Here is a 22,356-nt window from a genome sequence, read left to right on the forward strand (position 1 = left end):
TCATGTAGTTCTACATATTTTATCTGAGATAAGAATTCCATGTAAGATTCATCTTTTAAATGTAAGTTGCTATATATATTATACAAAAACTCTAATTTATTCATTTTGTGTATTTGTTATATTCACAATGTTAGCCCACCAGTCATTTTTTTTTTTTAGTAGGATAATGACAGGTTGAAGCAAGGAAGAATCACCATAGAAGAATTTAGATCAATTTACCGGATTATTGCACACAGAGAAGAAGTTATTGAGATTTTCAACACATATTCTGAAAACCGGAAACTTCTTTTTGAACAAAATCTGGTGAAATTTTTGAAACAAGAACAGTATATATTTAACATGAATAAAAGTGTTGCTTCTGATATCATTGAAAAATATGAGCCTATTGAAGAAGGTATGCTTGCTTTTCAAAGTTTTATCAAATATTTATATGCGAAGTATTTTTTTCTGAATTAGAATAATCAAATTCAAAATTTTGGATGGGTCAAATTTTTTTCTGAATAATATAAAACATTGGAAGTTTTATTTTTGAATTTCATGGGATGTATATATATTTACTTTTTAGAAAGCTACATTGTATAACCACAGCATTCTTTTCTATTTCATTGTCCATCTGTTTTCTTTCTTTTCTTTCTTCTTTTTTTTTTTAATTGGGGAATTGAGGGAGTGGAATAGTGTTGCACAATTGGGAAAGGGGACCAGCCAAGTTGTTGTTCTTCAGTCTTCGTTGTGGAGGGCGCCAGTTGCCATCTGGCTGCCCTTCAGCAGCTCGTGTCCCCTAAGTTCAAGGTGTTGTGTTACAATGTTAGTTGCGGGTGGGCATAGCCACCATCCCATGTGGGAGTTGAACCAGCAGCCTTGTTGTTAAGAGCGCAGGCTCTATCCACTTATCCATCTGGGTGGTGGCTCAGCTCAAGGTACCGAGTTTAGTCTTAGTTGCAGGCAGGCATAGCCCACCATCAAACAGGCAGTCGTCTTGTTAGGAGCCCATGCTCTCACCAGCTGAGCCATCCTGCCACCTGTTGGTAGCTCAGCAACAGCTCAGCTCGGTCACAGTGTCCCTGTCCCATGTGGGAATCAAACCGGCGGCCCTGTGGCTCAGAGCTCGTGCTCTTAAGCTAACTCTTAACCATCTGAGCCACTCGGCCGGCCCTGTCCAGCTGTTTTCTTTTAACTCTTTGCATATATCTTCCAAGTGTTCCGAGATAAGCTTTAATGTGGAAAGCAAGATGAGGATTCTGTTACATGTACTGTAATAGAAGAAAGTATCTTGATATCCATCGATAATATAAAAATGCAGATACAGGCAGTCTTCCATTTTTATACACTGTGTTATTGAAAATATATATGAATATTAAATTACCTATTTGAAAACAATTCTAGCAAAGAAAAATATAAGATGTGATAAAAAATTATGGTGCATGTTTAAATGTTTAAAAATTACAGTAAAAGACACATTGCCATTAATCCCCCTCAAAATATCCCCCCCCCCTGCTTCAAATACACTTATCCCATCATTCTTGCCACTTTCTGAAGCAGTTCTGGAAGTCCTCTTTCGTGTCTTTAGTTGTGCTGTTGTGGCTGCTGAGAATTCCTGAATCAATTCAAAACATTTTCCTTTCATGGTCATTTTGACTTTGGGGAAGAGCCAGAGGTCACATGGTGCCAGATCCAGTGAATAAGATGGATGAGGACACACTGTAATGTTTTTATTTGACAGAAATCGCTGTACTAGAAGCGATGTGTGACACGGAGTGCCGTCATGGTGGAGGATGGAATAAAGACACTAGCAAAAGAGGACTTCCAGAACTGCTTCAGAAAGTGGCAAGAACGATAGGATAAGTGTGTTCAAAGTGAGGGGGAGTATTTTGAAGGGGATTAATGGCAATATGTCATTTACTGTAATACATTTCTTTTATTTAAGCATTCACTGTATTTTTTATCACACCTCGTATTGTGAAATCACTAGTTCTTCTACTACTGTCTATATACATAACTGACTACAACAGTTTATAAATATTTAAAAATTTTGCTTTTTCATTTTTGAATACAGTCATCTGGTTTAAATTAAATGACTACTTAGGCTAATAATCTGTCATATAATTTTTTATCTTTTTCTCATCTTTCAATGGGTAAAAAACTTCAATATTTTTTATTTATGCTCATCTTTAAATAAAATAATAAAGGCATAATATAATAAAATATTCATATAGTTGTATAATTAGCACTGTTAAAGCACAGTGTTTAGTCCTACAGAAATTGATAGAATAGCTCAAAATATTTATTTAACAAGGGAGGTATGAAAGTCTAAGTTCTGACTTTGAAAGTTGGTTTAGGGTTACCACTGCTTAATATATGATGATAGGGGCTTTAACAAATCCAAACTTATTTCTTTATTGAGTTATACATTCATAATTTGCTCAAATATTTATTTGTGGCAACCCAAGTGTGTTTTTAGGGGCTGGAAATGCAGTGCAAAACAAGGTAAACTAAGTCTTATATTCCTGATGGGGGTTGGAGGAATTTTGACGATAGATAATTAGACATATAAAAGGATAATTTCAGAGAGTGCTATGTACTATGAAAAAAAATAAAACAAAGAAAGTGATAGAGACTAAACAACCCAGGAAGCCTAGTTCAGATTGGGTGTTTTGGAAAGTCCTTTATGAGGAGGTGACGTTTGAACTGAGACAAACATGATGAGAGATAACTAGCCATGTGATAAAATGAGAGAAGTTTCCGAGGTTGAGGGAAGAAAAATGTTGGACCTGAGTTGGAGAATTCAAGGAACAAGAGGACGGTGTGTTTGTAACTTGGAGAATGAGGGCGAGATGAATTTGTAAAGATAGGTAGGGATCAAATCATGTCTGTCTTATAGGCTATAATTAAGATTTTGTTTTTGTGACTCAGTCCTACCTAAAGACTTCCAAGGGTTTTCAGCATTGTAGTGCTAAGATTAAATGCAGTGCCAGCAAGAGTTTGGTCTGATCACCATTACAACTCTTGCAGGAAATAAAACAAAACAAAACACAAAACAAAACAAAACAACTCGTGCAGTTTTGCAACAAGATAGCTTGCATCAGAATGTAAAACAACTGGATCACTAAGCACACCTGATGAGTTCAGCTGACTACTACTACTTCTTCTCCTCCTCCTCCTCTTCTCCCCCTTTTTCCCCCTCCTCCTCCTCTTCCTCCTCCTCCCCCTCCTCTTCCTCCTCCTTTTTTTTTCTTCTTTTAATAACAAAGACTTTCTCTGAGAAAGTAGTGAATTGAGTTGTGTTCTGGAATAAGCTCTTTATATCACTCATCACTGGAAACAGCCAGGTCACCAACAAGTATTTTCAGTAGTACTGATCTAGTGACTATTAAAAAAAAAATTACTTAGGCACTGTTACCTGCAGGTGATAAAAGATACAAAGAGATAATGGGATTGTGGCAGTAACATCTTGGAATTGTGTTTGCATTTTAACTGCAATATTACACTGTTCATCTGTTTCATTTTTTGAACCTTCCTCTGCCACAGACACTTTTGTACACAGCCAAGTCCTTGCATTTTATTTATATGCTTATTGATCACTTTAGAGACTTATTAAGGCCAATTTGAATTATGATCTTGTAGTCCCAAATGCTGCCAAGTTCGTCATTCTCATTCCACATTGGTATGTGACATGTACCAAATGAGGATTTAAAAAATCCATGAGATTAGCTCTCATCTCAATCTAGTAGTTTTTAAGGACACAAGATGAGTTTATTTCCTATTTCATTATCAAGGACATTCACTTAATTATTAAATAGTTCAACAGGGCTATAAGTCAAGCACTGCTCATTACACTGGGAAAAATAATAAATTTATGCAAACCATTACTATTACAATATACAATGCATTTGCCTCACACTCTCCCGTATTCCTAAATTTTCAAGGCTTTGAAATAGAGTTTGCATGTCTATAAACATTCTATGTATTTGCTTCTAGCTTTCGTTTTTTTAAACCAAAAACAGCACTTTTGAATGCTGGCTTTTTCAGTTATGATTTCATAAACATTTACTTATGTCACTATATATTTTCTTATACATTATTTTTAATGGCTGCTTACTATTATATCATATTTTGAGCTTTAATTTGTTTCCTCCTGTTATTTAGTTTTAATAAATAATGCTAGTGTAAGCATTCTTGCACATTAATCTTTATTTGAGTCTCTATTTCTATAGTATAAATTCCCAGAAATAAAATTATTTTCCAAGGATCACTCTCTAGTCTTGAGACAAACTGAATTATTAAAAACAGAAACAACAGCAACTAAAAAAGAGCTAATATATAGAATAGGTGCTATTATGATCACCATTTCAAACATAGGGAGAGGTTAACTAACATGCTCATCATATAACAGTAAATGGATTTAATCCAAGGTGTCTGATTCCAGAGCCAGCATTCCTCTTAAGTAGATAATTTTGGTATATATTATACTGTGTAAAGTTCAAAGTTAACTTACTAAAGATGATAATATGCAAATGACCCAGCGATTCCATTTGTAGGCATGCACCCAACAGAAATGTGTACATATTTGTACCAGGTACAGGTTGTTTATAGCAGCAGCACTCTTTGTAATAATCCCAAACTGGAAATTATCTAAATGCTTTTCAAGAGTAGAATTGGTAAATAAATTGTGGTGCACTCACTCAATGGGATATTATACAATATGGAAATGACCAATGTCTAACTATATGCAACTGCAAGAATAAATCTTAGAAACAATGTTGAACAAAGTGAACCAGTCACAAAAATACATACTGCATGAGTTCATTCCTATAAAGTACAAAACCCAGAGAAAACTAATCTATGCTGTTAGAAGGTAGACCGTTGCATACACTTGGGTGTGTGGGGGGGCAGGGGAGACTGACAGTTAGCAAGAGGTAGGCTTCAGGGATGCTGTCATGATCTGTCCTTTGACCTGAGTGCTGGTTACCTAGATGTTTAGCTTGTGGAAATCCATTGATCTATGACATATATACTTGTATGTATTTTTAAACCATTAAAAAATCAGAAATAATTAAATAACATGCTCTCTACTTGAATGTTGATAAAAAATAATTAAGGGTATTGATGAGAAAAAATTGTTTCCAAAGACAAATTAGAAATAGTATTAATATTAATTCTAAATGAATATTTAAGAAACATGCTCTAGTACTGAATAAGTTTTAAAGTGAGATATAATTTTACATGGTTAATGATATTTCTGCACCCTTTTCACTTATCTTTTATAGTTAAGCAAGCACACCAGATGTCAATTGAAGGTTTTACAAGATACATGTGTTCATCTGACTGTCTACTATTTAATAATGAGTATGATAAAGTTTACCAAGATATGACTCATCCATTATGTGATTATTTTATTTCAAGTTCACATAATACATACTTGATATCTGACCAATTAGTGGGACCAAGTGACATCTGGGGATATGTAAGGTATTTATTTTGATTTTAAAATTCTTTACATTTTATAACACTTGGAAGTTTCTGGTGGTATCTACCTCCATAGGTACTAATTCACAGTGAAAACAGGCTATGTGTCAGGCAAATGCATAGGAAAGAACAAATTTGATTGTGCACGTCTTAGAGATTCAGCCTTTGGGTAGCTATGTAATTTATTCTGTGTATTTGTATCATACACTTCTAATTCTGCCTGCTGACCTCCTCTCGCTGATTATTGGCCCTCTGAAGTTTCCTGAATACTTTTTATTTTATTTTATTTTTATTTTATTTTATTTATTTATTTATTTTAGCTGAGCCATCCTGCCACCTGTTGGCAGCTCACGGCTGCTCAGCTCGGGCTGACTCGAACCGCTGTTGTTCAGAGCTCAAACTCTTGAGCGAGCTCTTAACCAACTGAGCCACTCAGCCGGCCCATTTCCTGAATACTTTTAATACTTCTTACAGGAAATATATGAAGGAGACAGCATATTTAGCTAATCAGAACATCCTAAATTTTGAAAAATATGGTTAAAAGTAATTCTCAGACATCAGGACACAATGCTATGAGTAAAGGCAACACATCAACTGAGTAAATTTGGCATTTATAGATAATAATATAGTTTTATATGTTAAATGATTTCCATAGATTAAAAACAATCTGTGCTGTCCCTCTAATTTTTTATTCTAATGTATTACGAGGTGTGATCAAAAGATATGGTGAATGTTTAAATAAAAGAAACTTATTACAGTAAAAGACACATTGCCATTAATCCTCCTCAAAATACTCCCCCTTACTTCGAACACACTTATCCCATTGTTCCTGCCACTTTCTGAAGCAGTTCTGGAAGTCCTCTTTCGTGAGTACCTTTACCTTATCCTCCATCATGACAGTGCCCCGTGTCACACATCGTTTCTGGTACGGCAGTTTCTGTCAAATAAAAGCATTATGGTGTGTCCTCATCCACCTTATTCACTGGATCTGGCACCATAAGATTTCTGGCTCTTCCCCAAAGTCAAAATGACCATGAAAGGAAGACGTTTTGAATCGATTCAGGACACCGAGGCAGCCACAACAGTGCAACTAAAGACACTCATGAAAGAAGATTTTTAGAACTATTTCAAAAAGTGGCAAGAATGATGGGACCTCGTATATTGTCAATACCAGGCTTCAGTTTAGCCAGTGAGCTGAGGATACATGGTAAGCAAGATTTTCAAAGCTGCTGCTCTCATCTGTTCATAGGAATAAACAGATAATAAGCAGGCGAACAAATTGATGTTTTCAGGGACTGATGAGCCAGTCATCTGGAGAAGATGTACTGGGGTAACATGATAGAAAGCAACTGTGGGTTGGAGGGCGTTACTTTGGTTAAAGGGTCAGGAAATGGTTCTTAAGAGGTGACATGGTTGTAGTCTGAGTGACGATAAAGAGAAAGTGTCAGAAAAATTTGGTGGGAAGGTCATGCTAAGTAGTAGTAGTAATAAGGGATTGACATGTTCGATTGTAAAACTGCAAGTGTGGCTTGAAACAAGTAAATGCAGAATGAAGGAGGTGAGTTTGAGGAGGTAGACAGAGTCAGTATAGGAAGGCCTTAGAGGGATAATGGTAGGAAGAATGGATTTTATTCCAGTTGCATTGAGAAGCCATTGGAAGAGTTGTCCTTAGGATAATGTCATAATTTAATTTACTTTTTACTGTGAAGGAAAGACTGATGGTGCAAAGAGCAGAGGTAGAATATGATTTGGGAAGATATTGTAGCAGTTATTTAGATGGTGAATTCATGAGGCTGCAGTTGAAATAAGTGGTTGAATTTGAAATATTTGAAGGAAGCAGAGTGAACAATACTTGCTAGGTAATTTGAAGAGAGGTCTGAGGGAAAGAGACTATCAAGATTTTGGCCTAATAACCTAGATTACGATGATAGATTGTCAAGAGATGGTGAAGCCTGTGGGGAAGCCATTGTAGGATGTGAGGAAAAGTAAGAGTTCAATGGTTTGGACATTCAGCTTGAGATAACAAGTCATTATTAAAAGGCCACATCAGATAGTCAGTTGGGTATATGTGCCTGGAATTTAGAAGAAATATCCAGACTGGAAAAATAGAATTGGATGTAATCAGCATATAGGTGATATTGAAAGCTATGTGATTGGATGATATTACTTTGGGAAAACCATAGATAGAAAAGCTATTTTATAATCCCAAGATCATATCAAATTTACAAATAAACATTGCTTCTCCAATTTAAAATCTAAATAAATACATAATTCCACAAACTCTGAAATGTATCCACTTAGAGTTTTATAAAGACATCCCAATTTATAGTTATACTTTCATTATAGACATTTTTGTTCATACTTTATTATTTTGTTTTAAAAAGGGAAAATATAAATTTTATTTTATTTTATTTTTATTTATTTATTTATTTATTTTTAGCTGAGCCATCCTGCTACCTGTTGGCAGCTCAGCGGCTGCTCAGCTCGGGCTGGACTCGAACCGCTGTTGCTCAGAGCTCAAACTCTTGAGCGAGCTCTTAACCAACTGAGCCACTCGGCCGGCCCGAAAATATAAATTTTAAACAAGTTGATTTAGAAATACAGACAATTACTTTTGAATTCCAAGAAAATGTTCCACACAACTGAATATTTAAATTTAAATTTAATTGCATATCTTCCTCTATTTCTTTACCCAGTTGTGGAAGATACACTCTTAGAATACAAGTCTTTCAAAATTTCTCTTACTCCTGAGAGGTAATGTGTATCTATTGATATTTAAATTTCTGGTGCTGATCTTTTTGCCTTTCCCTCAATTGTTAATTATGTGACAAATATAACCTCTTTCTGTCTCAATTTTCTTATCATCAAAAGAGGAAAACTAATATTAACTTTCCTACAGCATTAAATATTTTAATCCATATAAAATCCCTTAAACTTATTTAAGTGGAGCATTTCTTTACTGAGTGAGAGAAATTTCCATCATTCATTCCCTAAAAGGGGACTCGGTGTGAAATAATAGAAAGTGGCCTCATTAATACCACTAGAGAAGACATGACTTTTCCTTACATGCCTCTGAGTAAAAGGGGTTGGCATGATATAGAGCAATTGACTCAAATCATTTTTGCTGGGGACCACACCATGTAGTCAAAATAAGCAGTTTGGTAAACGTTGGTTGGATCTAAGGATGAAATTAAAGCTATCTAGAGAAGTAGCAAGAATCAGTATTATTTAGGTTGTCCTTCATGAAAAGTTTTTTTTTCACAATTGATTTTTTGGTGATTTTGTTTTCCTAGCAGAGAGTTCAAGATTATTCTCTGTTAGTACTTCAGAGAACTGATATTCTGTGCGATATAAAGGGCAAGACTATTTAACTAAGAGAAGAGTAAAGTAAACAATATAATTAATAAACTTTACTAACAGATATTGTTTCTTCAACAATTTAAAATCTAAATACATAAATAAATCCTCTAGCTGAGAAATATATTCAGTTTGATGTCTACACATATAGCCCAATTTAGGACTTATACCTAAAATTAGGGGCCACCTTATCTGCCCATGGAAATATCAATGGATCAAACAAGATTTCCCTAGAAGACAGTTCTAGGTCCATTCCTCCAACACAAAGACAAGTGGAGTAGAAAGCTCTGAAATTTTACATTGTAGTGCATCTTCACATGCCCAAATAAAGTAGTGTGCACTTAGAAAACAAACAACCCCCTAAAAACTTCCAAAAATGTATTAATCATTTAACTTTATATTTTGTATTGTTTTGGTGAAGCCTTCAAGATACATGAACTTTACCAATTCCCTTTCCTTTTAATGTCCTACCTCCTCAGGTTCCTTTCATCTTTCATCTACATTATTCCCAAAGGAACACAAGCTCCCTTTTTTCCTGAATTCAACACGTTGACTTCAGTGTCATCAGGGCTTTATCTTTTCACAGTTACACTCCTACCTAAATACTGCTTGAGTTATCTACTTAGAAAATTGACTAAATATGATCCCCAAAGAAGTACTAGATCTAAAAAGTCTATTTTGTCATATGGTCTATTTGGTACTCTGTATTTCTGTTTGAAGAGTTACTGATTCTATATCAAGACTTGGTGCTGGGGCCACACTCCTTTCTTCAAATTGTTATGACACAGGTAAGGGTTTCTCAAATTCTTCACATTTTAGGTCAGATAATTCTTTGTTGTGAGGGGCTGGTCCTGGGCATTGTAGAATGTTTAGAAGCATTCCTGACCTCTACCTACTAGATGCCAGTTGTAAACCTCCACTCCATTCCCAGTTATAGCAACCAAAAATGTCTCCAGACATTGCCACATGTCTCCTAGGAGGCAAAATTGTCCTGACTGAGAACCATTGGCCTAGAGACAGAGGGCTAATTTAATATTCTTGGTAAACGAGTATTAACTTGGCTTTCTATGGGAAAAAAATATCTCCGTGTATGGCAGGGGCTTCTTTGACTTTCTACTGGTACATGAGTGTCAATTTGAAGATTCTGGTGTTTCAAGTCAGCCTTTCTTCATTCAGTTCTCTCTCTTCCAAGATTGCATTTCTCCTACCACTTTTCTTCTTATATCCCTATAGCTCCCATTTTTTCTATTATAAATACAATAAATATTTATTGATAGTGAACTGTATATCAAACATTTTTTGATGATACTGACATTTCAGTTTCTGCCCTTATAGAATTTAAAGCCTAAGTAATATGTAGAAATCACAGGATTCAGAATCCACAGCCCTGCATGTCGCATCATCTTGGGGGTGGTTTTTTTTTTTTTTTTTTTTCAGCTGAGCCATCCTGCCACCTGTTGGCAGCTCAGCGGCTGCTCAGCTCAGGATGACTCGAACCGCTGTTGCTCAGAGCTCAAACTCTTGAGCGAGCTCTTAACCAACTGAGCCACTCAGCCAGCCCTTGGGGGTGTTTTGAAACTGAGGTTGCCAAGTATTAGTTCCATGTCAGTGTATGCTCACAGAAAATAGGAAGAAGAGTCTTGTGTTCAGTTTAACAACAACTTGTCTTTATTATGGATTCATTTTTGCAATTTTTACAAAATTACAAGTAGTCTTTGGACTATTTTGACACTATGGTATACATGTTGAATGATCCAGGAATGACAATTTATTTTGTTTAAATTTTGCTAGTGCTCTTATGAAAGGATGCCGTTGTCTGGAAATTGATTGCTGGGATGGATCACAAAATGAACCTGTTGTATACCATGGTTATACACTCACGAGCAAGCTTCTATTTAAAACTGTTATCCAAGCAATACACAAATATGCATTCATAGTACGTGCGTATCTTTGTTAATTTATAAATATTTAAACAATATAATTTACTGGTCTCAGAATTGTATAATGCTTAGCTTTAGTTTAGATCAGTGATATTCCAAACTGTGGGTTATGATCCATTGTAGGTAGTGAAATTCATGTAGTATATAGTTAATGGTAGATTTATCAAAGTTAATCTCAAATAGTAAGGTGCATGTTGTTTCATGGAACTTGTTTAAATACATACATATATATATATGTATTTATACACACACACATACATATATAAATGAGAAATGTGTGTGTGTCACAATGTAAAATGTGTTTCTTACTGTGAATTATGACCAGAAATGTTTGAGAAGTACTGTTGTATATAATAGTAAATGTTTTACCAGTATTCAACTATTATATTTTAGTTTCAAGACATGAAACTAAAATATGACAAAATATATTATCTCAATTATTGACATGTTTTATGACTATGGTGGCAGCTATTTATATAACAAAGAATGTTTAGAAGTTTATTTTGGATTTTAAAATTATTCAATTTATTAAAGTTACAGATTTAAAGAATAGTTCTTTCTAGAACTTCTAAATTCAGATTACAAACCGTAGTCTATAAATTGAGCAGGTTTGAACAGTTACTCAATTTTGAATAATACTTGGCTCTATTTATAAACTTGGCTAGTTAAACACTTTCAGATATTTTAAATTGTTTTGTAAACTTTGTTTATTTGATTTATTTCTTAAGTACTTCAATTGTAATGCAATGGAAGAGATTTAACAAAATCTTACTGAATACTTAATGTATATCTAATAAATTAAACTTACACATTTGATAAACCTAAAAATCTCATCAATAGGTCAATACGTTATCTGTAAATATAAACAAAAGATAAAATCACAAATTTAAATCAATTGCTCTATTATTTACTGGGAAGAGTATAAAATACAAAATACTCACAAAAAAGAAAATATGAAAAATTTCTATCTTAATATAAAACACTGATGTGTGGCATTGATTCTGTTAAATATCTAATTTCTAATGATTTCTAAATTTATATCTTTACCCAAACTTTCCAAATTTTCCCCCTGAACTTTATGCCAATAGAGACAACTATCCATTTGACACTATTTGCATATGTAATAGGCATATTTGACATAACATGTTTAGAATTGAAGTCCAGATATTCCTCTTTCTGCCAGTCAGGCTGTTCCCATGGTCTTCCCAGTCTCTCTGAATGGTAACTTCTGTGTGTTCAAGCTTAAATCCTTGTTGTCCACTTTAACCCTCCCCTCCTCCTTTCCAGCCTCTCAGTAAGTTCTTCAGCAAATCCTCTTTGCTCTACTTTCACAATAGCTATATCCCGACTTTAATACCTTCTTATTCTCATTCTCACTGTCCTGGTCAACCACTGTCACCTCTCAGATGGATTATTGCAATGGCCCTTATCCAGTGTTCCTGCTTCTTTTCCTCCTCCCTTGCAGTTTCATCTTAATGTATCAGCCAGAATGACTTTTTGGTAAGTCAAATCGTGTCATTCCCCTTCTCAAAACTTACAGTCCCACTCAAAATACAAGCTAAAATCCATCCCGTGACTCCCCAGGCCCTACATCACCAGTTTCTGTTCCCTCTCTGAGCTCTTCTGCTCCTTTCTCCCTTGTTCACTTGTCCATTCTGGCTTCCTCACCCTTTTTCAGACACATCTCAAAGGCTTTGCATTTGTAATATTAACCCTTAATCTGAAATACTCTTCCCAAGTATTTGCATATCAAACTTTCTCACTTTCTCCAGGATGGGTAACCAAGGGAATAAAAGGAAATAGAGACAGTCTTAAAATTCAAAGGCCTTGAAAAGATGGAAACCCCTGTGGCTTCTAAGATTCCAATGAGAAAGAGATAGAATGGAAAAAAGGCTTTGATCAACAGAGACTCAATGAGCCTTCTCAGGTGAACAGGGTAACTCATTTTGGCAGCAAAGATTACATTGAAGATTGAGCTTTCTACTCAAGATAGTCACTGTTAATTTGGAGAAAATAGAGCAATAAATAAAATGAACTTGGTAACTATGAATAGGAAAGAGCTTTGATTATAGTTATTGGCACATGTAACTTACTAGAAGCAAACAGAGAAGAAATCTAAGGTTTTAAGGGAATTAAAGAAAATAAAACACAACAAAACACAAGTCCTACTTGAGGTAAGCCTTAAAATAACCCTTGGTCAGAAAGTGAGCTGCAAAAGTTGCTTGGCTTTGAGGAAAGCAAACGCCTCAACACCTACTTTAGATGTGGCCAAAGAGGATGAAACACAAGAGAACCTTCTGAAAGGGTGGAGCCGAGGACAACCACAGAGGCCCAAAAATGAGCTTTACCCAGTGAGTGAAGTCAGGGCCTAATCGTGGAATGCATCTACTAAACTGTCACTTTGTCTCGTCTCAAAAATCGTCTTTTTTTTTTTTGGGGGGGGAGGATTTTACATGTTCTCTTGATATTAGACTGAGTCAATATATATGTATGTGGTAGGGCCCCCGAAGATATTAGGTTCTAATTCCTGGAACCTGTAAATATCACTCTATTTGGAAAAGGGGCCTTTGCTGATGTGATGAAGTTAGGAATTTGAGAGGAGAGGTTATCCTAGATTATCTGGGTGGGCCCTAAATGCCATCGTAAGTATTTTTATAAGAGGGAGTAGAGGAGATTTAGCATACACAGAGGAGGCAACTTGAAGATGAAATGCAGAGACTGGATATGGCTGTAAGCCAAGAAGTGTCGGCAACCACCAGAGGCTGGATGAGGCAAGGAACAGACCTCCCCTAGAGCCTGTTGATACTTTGAACTAATATTTTAGCCGGTGAAACTGATTATACTATTCTGACATCCAGAATTGTGAGAGAAATTTCTGTTGTTTCAAGCAACCAAGTTTGTGGTAATTTGTTACAGCAGCCACAAAAACTAAGATACTCAAACATTAAAAAGGTATATTATTATTACCTCCTATTCAAAGGTCTGGGATAATGCAGCAGCCCTGCAATGCCTTGGCTTGTTAATAAGTTGGTAAATTTGTGCCCTGATCATCATATATGGAAACAAAATAAAGAAAATTATTTTGAATAAGATCCAAAAATTTTGTGGCATATTTCAAGTTCACAGTTGTGAGAAAGGGCAGAAAATATCTTTGTAGAGTCACCTTTATTTAATATAGCTTCTTTATTATTAAGAACTGGAAATATCTTTGTTTTTATTTATAAAGCAATGAGTTTTGATTTTAGAATTTAAAACTGAAATAGTAGAAAATTAACATTTCCCCTAACTTATCAGTGTTAAAGTTTTTCCTTTACATTTTAAAATATCCAAATACACACACACACACACACACACACACACACACACAAACACATATACTTTGAAAAACAAAATAAAACTGTAGAATCTTACTCTTTGGCAACTTACTTTAGTTCAAAAGCCTATATTTTACACAAATTTCTGTAGCAGTATATATAGCTGCACTTCCTTCTTAACAGATCTATATCATTCCTTTAAATGGGTATGCCATAATTTATTTAAACAAGTAATCACTATTGGATGCTTCATTTATTTCCTGTAATTCTAGTGCAGGTAGTAGTCATTTTCCTTTTTATGTAGATTTAGTGTTCTCCGTTTTTGTCAAGCTCAAAAATACTTTCAGTTTAAAGACTTTAATTATTTTTGCAAAGATATTGAACATTAGAAGTAAGTTTTAAAATAGATTAAATGCTTCTATTAATTGTATTAAAGCTATCGAGGAGTTTTGATAAATAACTGCAGTAATGGCTCATTTTTTAGACGTCTGACTACCCAGTGGTGCTCTCCTTAGAGAATCATTGCTCTCCTCACCAACAAGAAGTGATGGCAGACAATTTGCAGCTAATTTTGGGAGATGCCTTGCTTTCTGATATGCTTGATGATTTTCCAGAAAAACTGCCTTCACCAGAGGTAACATTTTGTTGGAGAAGCTCAGGTTGAAAACAAAAGAAAAAAAACCACGTCACTATTATATTGGCTTATGAAACTGGGTTAGAGATCAATAAAAATGCTTAGATTCGCTTATTTATAGAGGTGTATCTTTGCAATGTGTTGCTTAGGAAATGTTTCTGTGAGCATTTAGGTGAATATATTTTGATAAAAGAGACTATATAGCAATATATGTAAAAGCCCACATTTTTAATGCATGCGATACCCCATAAGTCCAAAATTTCAAGTCAATTAATACTAGGCCAAAGGATTTTGGTCTGTTATATAGGCAAAAAGCTAAGAAAGAGGCAAGTACCTAGGGAGTAAAAAGAGTCCAGGCCCAGTACCTCAGCATCTGAGGTATTGTTCTTTTCTATTTTTTTAATCTGCTCTTTTCAATTTCCCTGACTCTATGGGCCTATTTCCATCTTCAGTAGAGAATACTCAACTATTTGGTTTAAAAAAGCACCCTACCCTCAGGATTTCAATTTGCTCTCCAGCTATCTCTTTAATGTTCCCTGTCTCAACACAAAATTTCATTTCCTCACCTCCTCACAATCTACCTAATCAGGCTTCCTAGTTCACCTGCACCACCGTAAATATCTCGTGGTCCTCAAAGACTTTCCTTCTGGTAAATTCTATCGGCCCTATCTCAGTCTTTTTTTTTTTTTTAAATTAGTTTCAGGTGTACAGAACAATGTAATAGTTATACATTTCACCCCTCACAAAGTGATAACCCCTCCCCCAATCTATTGCCTCCCTGCCGTCGTATATGTCTATTACAATTCCATTGACTCTATTCCCTATACTATACTCCATATTGGACCTATCTTAGTCTTTATCTGACTTGTTTCCTCAACAACATTCAATACTGTGGATGCCTCTTTCCTGTCCTTGAAATGTTTTTTTCTGTAACACCACGTTCTTTAGACATTCCTTATTCCTCTCTGGCTACTCTTAATTTCCTCTGCTGGCCCCAGATTTTATCAGGTGATAAATGAATTTTTTCTTTTTTGCATGATAGTATTGCCTAACAACTAGTAGTTTATTTCTGACATATCACCATTTTGGTGTAGAGCAGTGTTTTTATAATATTTGAATATTTCCTTGTATTTTTTTCCTTATTTAAATGAGTAAAAAATTTAAAGATGAAAGTGTTTTGACAGTAGTAACAAGAAATATAGAGCTCATGATAGAATTGAGATGGACAAAATAAATTGAATGTATGGAATAACTTTCATCTCATAAGAATGCTCACAGAGTAAATGTGTTTCATTATGGCAGGAAATAAACATTAAGCAACTTGTGCCAAGTGCTGGAAACATTGTTAAAGCTTTAATCTAAGAATCATGGTCTAATTTAGTAAGTCAATAATTTTTAGCTTTGTAGGAATAGAACCTCTGCTCCTATTATTTATACATTTATTTTTTGACATTTAGATTGTAGTTTTCATTAAAGTTTTTGCTTCCATACTAAAGTAAGGAGATGCTTTCCAATGAGTAAATGAGGAGTTAGAGATAAAGTCATTTTCTCATACTGCACTCAGTCTTCAGTGTATAAAAGAATTGCCTGGAGACTTATTAAAGAGGCATAAGTCCAGTCCCACAACTCAAGATTTCTTATTCTCTCATTTTGAAGTAGATCCCAGGACTCTGTTCCTTTCACAAGCACCCCAGGTGATGCTTTTGATACGTGTAGTTGCAAGGGAGCACTTTGGTAATCTCTGTGTTAGTAATATAAGGGCCATGGTAAAAGAGAGAAAGCTCACAAGGATGGAGTGATTTGAGTGGGTACCTGAGGATGACAAAGGGAAGGGATAATCAAAGCTCCTTGAAGAAAAGAACTTTACTTCATAGTCCAGATTTCAGCAGCGTTATATACAGCACGGCAGACACTTAATAAGTATATTTGTTATTTGATGAATATTTTAAAAGGGCAGGAATAACTAAGTAAACGATGGGAACCAGAAAGCTTTGGATTGAGATTGAGTGGCTCTGATGCCATGCTCCTAGTTTTGATGGATGGGAAATATTAAGCTGATGATGCCAGTGTGCAATACAGTTGAAATGTGAAGAACATTTACAAATCTTTAAATTTAGTCTATGCTAAATGCCAGACACTACAATAGATATATTTACATACTTGCTCTCTCTCTTTTAAAAAAAATATTTTATTGGGGAACTGGGGAGGGGAACAGTGTTGGGGAATTGGGGAAGGGGAACATTGTGTTTTTCCAGGACCCATCAGCTCCAAGTCAAGTTGCTGTCCTTCAATCTTAGTTGTGGAGGACGCAGCTCAGCTCCAAGTCCAGTCACCACTTTCAATCTATTAGATTGTCGGAAAAGCCATGATGTATTTTTTCTATGTTTTTCGTTGCAAAAATGTGTCATGACTTTTCTGGCAACTCAATAGTTGTGTGTGTGAGGGGGTGCAGCCCACCATCCCATGTGGGAGTCGAACTGGCAACCTTGCTGCTAAGAGCATGGCTCTCACCAGCTTAGCAGCAGCTCAGCATGGGCACAGCTCATGGCCCATGTGGGAATCGAACCGGTGACCCTGTTGCTGAGAACTCGCGCTGTTAACCAACTGAGCCTCTTGGTAGGCCCCAATACCTGATCTCTTTTAATACTTTTTATTATTGGATAAAAGAATGATGACTTGAAGCATTTACTACCAGAAGTTGTAATATTCTAACTTCTGTAACATTGGAAGTATTTTAACATATGTGTATGTGTGTGTGTGTGTGTGTGTGTATGTGTACATACATACACAAATAATTTGAATAGTAGTAATTTGTGGAATGTAAAAGAAATGGAGCTACAGTAAGTCCCAATCATAACAGTCTTATTTTTTGGTGAATTTTGGTCAATACCATAATATCACTGGTGGCTATATTAGGGTATTTATAGAGGTATGGAAAAATATGGAACTGTTACGTATCCTTCTGCTGTAAGATATGTGAGAATATGGTGAAAGACTTTTAGATGACTATTACAAATGCAAACTCACCTGTAACTGTGTAACTGTATCTCTCTTTCAAATTGTTTCTGTAGGCATTAAAATTCAAAATACTAGTTAGAAACAAGAAAATAGGAACCTTAGCAGAGACCCGTGAAAGGAGAAATTCTGATAAGCATGGTCAGGTACAGGAATATGAAGAATACGAAGACACAGATCTAGATGAAGAAGAGGACAGAGTCAAAGAATCAGAAACTCCAGTTATTTTAAAAGACAACCCAGAAAAGGAACTAGAGTCAAGAAGTAGAGTTTCATTACCACTTTTCAGGAAACACAAGGTGAGATGATGCTTTGGGAACATCTTACACATGTTTGAAAAGTTGTCTTGTTTTCTTATTGGTGGAGAATTAAGAAAAATTTTTTGGAGGGAAAAATCTTTTTCCTCCCTATAGAAGCTCTAGTCTATCATTTTAATTTTTTTGGGGGGGGGAAATTAGCAGTGGAAAATAATTTTTAAAAGTTATCTCTTTTCCTGTGCTAGTTGTTAGTAGCTTTTTCTCTATAGTTGACAAATATGGTATGTTTTTATGTATTATGCATTGTGCAGTGTACAAAAGAGAGAGAGATAAACAACATAATGTCTCTGCTGTCAAGGAGGTCATACTGTCAGAGACAAGAAAATCACTGTTTATAATATTGGGTTGTCGGAAAAGTCATGACGTATTTTCGCAACAAAAAACAGAAAAAATACGTCATGACTTTTCTGACAACCCAATACATAGTATTATAAGGATACAAATTAGCATGATGTAAGAGGTATATCAGTTTGTAAGTGACACAAAACTAATTCATGTGGTTTAAGTAAAATTAATTAATTTTTTTGCCTGCTTAATTAATTGGCGCACATAAATGAAAACTTAGGGAAAGGGATTCTAATTTCAGGAATGACTTGGTATAGCATCTCAAGCGAAGTCCACAGAACTTTATTTCTTTCTCCAACTTTAGCCTCACTTTCCCAATATTGGTGCAAGACTTTGCAAAGCTTTAGCTTTATATGCCTTTAGGTTCAACTCGAATGGAATGCCTAGCTATCTTTCAAATGACTGAGCAAATTCTTCTTGCTCTTTGGCTGGAACCCTGTTATATACACATACCTGAACCAATCTACTGTTAGGAGATGAAAACTTCCATTGGCCAGGCCTGATCTGCATTATCTATAGTTAAGCACATAAATTGAGTATGAGCAAGAAATGTTTTTCTTAAAACAAAACTTGGGAAGGAGATAACAGAAGTGTAAAGGATATAGATCCTGGGCTGTAAAAGAGCCAATGTACACTATACAATAGAATTTACTCCAAAATGTTAGATCATACTGGAAATATGACTTACTAATGATTAAAATTCCTAAATTGGTAAAATTCATAAGAACAAACTGAGGTCTTTGGGAAAAAGGAAATATTAATTGTCATCCTCAACACTTGTGACATTAATTAGGATTTTTAGGTTTGTGCTGTTTCATATTAAATACTTTTTATGATGATTAAATATTATCATCATGAAAGATAATCACATTGACCCAATCTGGATAGTTTTTGAGGAGGCTAAAATTATTGATGTGAAAGCATATTTTCTTTGTTGGAAAAGGAATTTTTCAAATGATTAGTGCAAAAATGCGAAATCACTGCATTTTATTCTTACACTATGAAGGTAAAAGTGGCTCTGGCCTTATCTGATCTCGTCATTTATACTAAAGCTGAAAAGTTCAGAAGCTTTCGCTATTCAAGACTCTATCAACAATTTAATGAAACTAATTCTATTGAGGAGTCAAAAGCTCGAAAACTTTCAAAGTTGAAAGGTAAATTCTTACGATTCAAACAGATGAAGTGTTTAAACAAATTATATTCACTGCTAAGGTGTTAAGATTAGTCAACAATATAAATAGTACATTGTCATAAAATTTCAGGATATTTAATATAATTAAACAGAAGAGTTAAATGCCTCAGGCCACATTAAATTTTCTTTCACAGAACTTAACCAATAATCAACTTATTTAAGTCATGAAATTTTGATTGAGAATGGGTAGTGTGGACCCTTTGGTAGGTGGGCCTGTGGCAAGTAGTTGATAGGGGAGAGCAGAGAGTGACCAGGCTGCAGAGGAAGGCAGAGCCAAATTGCAAGTAATCTGAACTTTGTCCTGAAATCCAAGGTTAGCAGGAGAAGAGTGAAATCTCAGGAGTTAACGTGATCCCCTGTGTATTTCTGAAAGATGCTTCTGATATCACTATTATAAGGGGGAGATTGCCTGTAGGGAAGACATGATGAAAGCTTATGGGAGTGAGAGAGAAGCAGGGTGAATACTGTGGACTCTGCAGGTATCTAAGAGAAAGAGTGAAATAGACCTGGAGGCTGTATGTCTAAGGTGAGGAAGGAAAGGGAGGAAATGGTACCCAGGCCAGACTGCAGGATAACTGTGCAGTGCATACTGCCACTGCACACCTATAGAGGTACATGTGTCTCTGCATCTTCCTTTACCTGTCTGCTGATTCTAAATCTGAGGTGAGTTACTGTTTGGTAGAGCCCAAGATGCAACAAAGCCTGGGAAGGAGATTGGGAAGTAGACCCTGCCTTCTCTCAGACTTAAATGGCGGGGAATACCCTCCACTTAAAAAAGGGATGGATAAATAAGTCAACAGCCAGGTGACTCTCCACATCCTTCTGAGAAATTGCAATTGACCATCTTGTGTAGAAACACCATGGCAAGAAAATCAGCATCTGTAATTGACCTGAGAAAAGCTGTTGGCTGTTTGGAAATGTGGATTCTGATACATCTGTTGGTTAATCTCATTAGGCTGGCCACAGGTACCCAAGGTTTTTGAGGCATATGTTAGCTAATCTCCTTAAACTGCCTCATAGAAAGACCCTGGATGTTTTAAGGCCTTTTTTAAACTGCAGATTATGACCAAAAATCAATTCAGCAGATTTGGACCACAGTTAAAATAATAGAGTGGAATGGAATGGAGTGGAATGGAATGAAAGAATAGAGAAGAGGGTATTATGTAGTAAGAATAAGGATTGTTGTATTTATAATTTATAATTGAGTGTGTGTATTGTCTGTTGGGTCATGATATAAAATATATTTCTTACTGTGAGGTCTTATCAACAGGGTTTGAATTTGAATGACCTTTTTTTTTTTTTACTAGTCCCTGTCCTTTCAAACTATAAGATTTTTTTTGTTGTTGTTCATGGGGATAGGATTTTGGGGCACAGCAAAGTAGTAATAATTCTCTCACTCTCACTATATTAAACAGTTGCTCAAAATCTGAAAAGGGCCTGGTAATTCTGGGAAGAGTTATAAAGTGTGTCATCCCCATTTCTTTAGAAAGAATATAGAGCATTTTTCTTGGACCCAAAGTCAGTGGTAAATAATTAATGATGTGGGCCAAGGTGCATTGCAAAGGTATTCATCATTATCAAAAACATAAATATTAAGTTTATTATAATGAAAAATCAGAAACAGTACTTTTCATACATATAAATATTTTTCAGTCATTAAAAATAATGTGGTTAGTGAATATTATTGAAGTGGAATGATTTTCATGTTATTTTAGTAAGTAAAAATGTGGAAGTTTATAAAAGCAATATGATTCAATTAAAAATAAGTATATATATATCTATATATATATAAAATATAAAAATGGAAAGTTATATACCAAGAGGTTATCAGTGGTTATTAATTGAGTGAAGAGACTATATGTGGTTTTATTTCTTATTTTTTAAATTTGATTTTCTCATTTATCTAAAATGAACATGAATTGCATTTGTAATAACATAGCATGTTTAATTCCTATAGATTAATCTCAGAAGTAACAAAATCATATTATGTTATGGGTCCTTAGTGACCATTCATGTTTACCATTTTAAAGGTGAGAAAAACTAAGACCCAGAAGAGTGCATGTTTTACCAAAAGATAAAAACATCTAGTTGAGGATTGAATAAGGGATCATGATACTAAGATAAACATTGTTTTTGTTTATACGTGAGTAGCTTTAAAATACACTTTTAAGGAGTGTATAACTTCCAAAAATGAGTGCTGATGAAGTTAACTGTAATTAATGTTAACTGCAGTAACTAATTTTTTACTTGATAATGCTTCCTAAAGAATGGTATTCAAGATGAGAGTGGCAATGATTTTGTTCTAGTTTGACTAGCAAATATAGTGGGCCATAGGCATTCATCATTTCTCCTGCGACTGGTTGCCATATTAGCAGGAATGGTTGGGAGAACAGGATCTGCCTAGTGAAAGAGTACAAACCTTGGAGAAACATAAAATTTGTGTTCAAAAATTTGAAGGAGTGTTCAGTGATAAAGGGGTATAAACTAGTTTTGCATCTTAAGTAATTTAAATAAAATATATGACAATAGAAGCTTATAAAGAATACATAAGTAGAAACAAACAATATACCAGGGTGCCAAAAAAATGTATACACATGACTGGTATTCATCTTTTGTTATACGTATATATTGAGTATTACAATTTAATACAATTTTTTCCTTTCTTAAAATGTTATACATTTTTTTGGCACCCTCTGTATATAGATACTCAAATAGACTCTGTGTGTGTGTGTGTGTGTATAGTTTATTTAATTTATTTGAAATCTTTCATAATGTTTTA

At 34.9% G+C, this 22,356-nt stretch overlaps 1 protein-coding gene across 1 annotated transcript in view; it reads left to right on the plus strand.

Annotated features, from left to right (window-relative positions):
• The first annotated feature begins 324 nt into the window (after positions 1-324).
• PLCZ1 (phospholipase C zeta 1) overlaps positions 325-22,356 on the plus strand; it is a 33,452-nt gene continuing 11,420 nt past the window's right edge. Inside the window, exons 1-6 of the mRNA XM_019623620.1 lie at positions 325-394; positions 5,265-5,466; positions 10,612-10,756; positions 14,559-14,708; positions 17,780-18,022; positions 19,392-19,539. Coding sequence (XP_019479165.1) covers positions 340-394; positions 5,265-5,466; positions 10,612-10,756; positions 14,559-14,708; positions 17,780-18,022; positions 19,392-19,539 — 943 coding nt within the window. The 5' untranslated portion in view covers positions 325-339. The remainder of the gene's footprint in view (positions 395-5,264; positions 5,467-10,611; positions 10,757-14,558; positions 14,709-17,779; positions 18,023-19,391; positions 19,540-22,356) is intronic.

Source organism: Hipposideros armiger, unplaced genomic scaffold, assembly GCF_001890085.2.
Source record: "Hipposideros armiger isolate ML-2016 unplaced genomic scaffold, ASM189008v1 scaffold_554, whole genome shotgun sequence".
Lineage (NCBI taxonomy): Eukaryota > Metazoa > Chordata > Mammalia > Chiroptera > Hipposideridae > Hipposideros > Hipposideros armiger.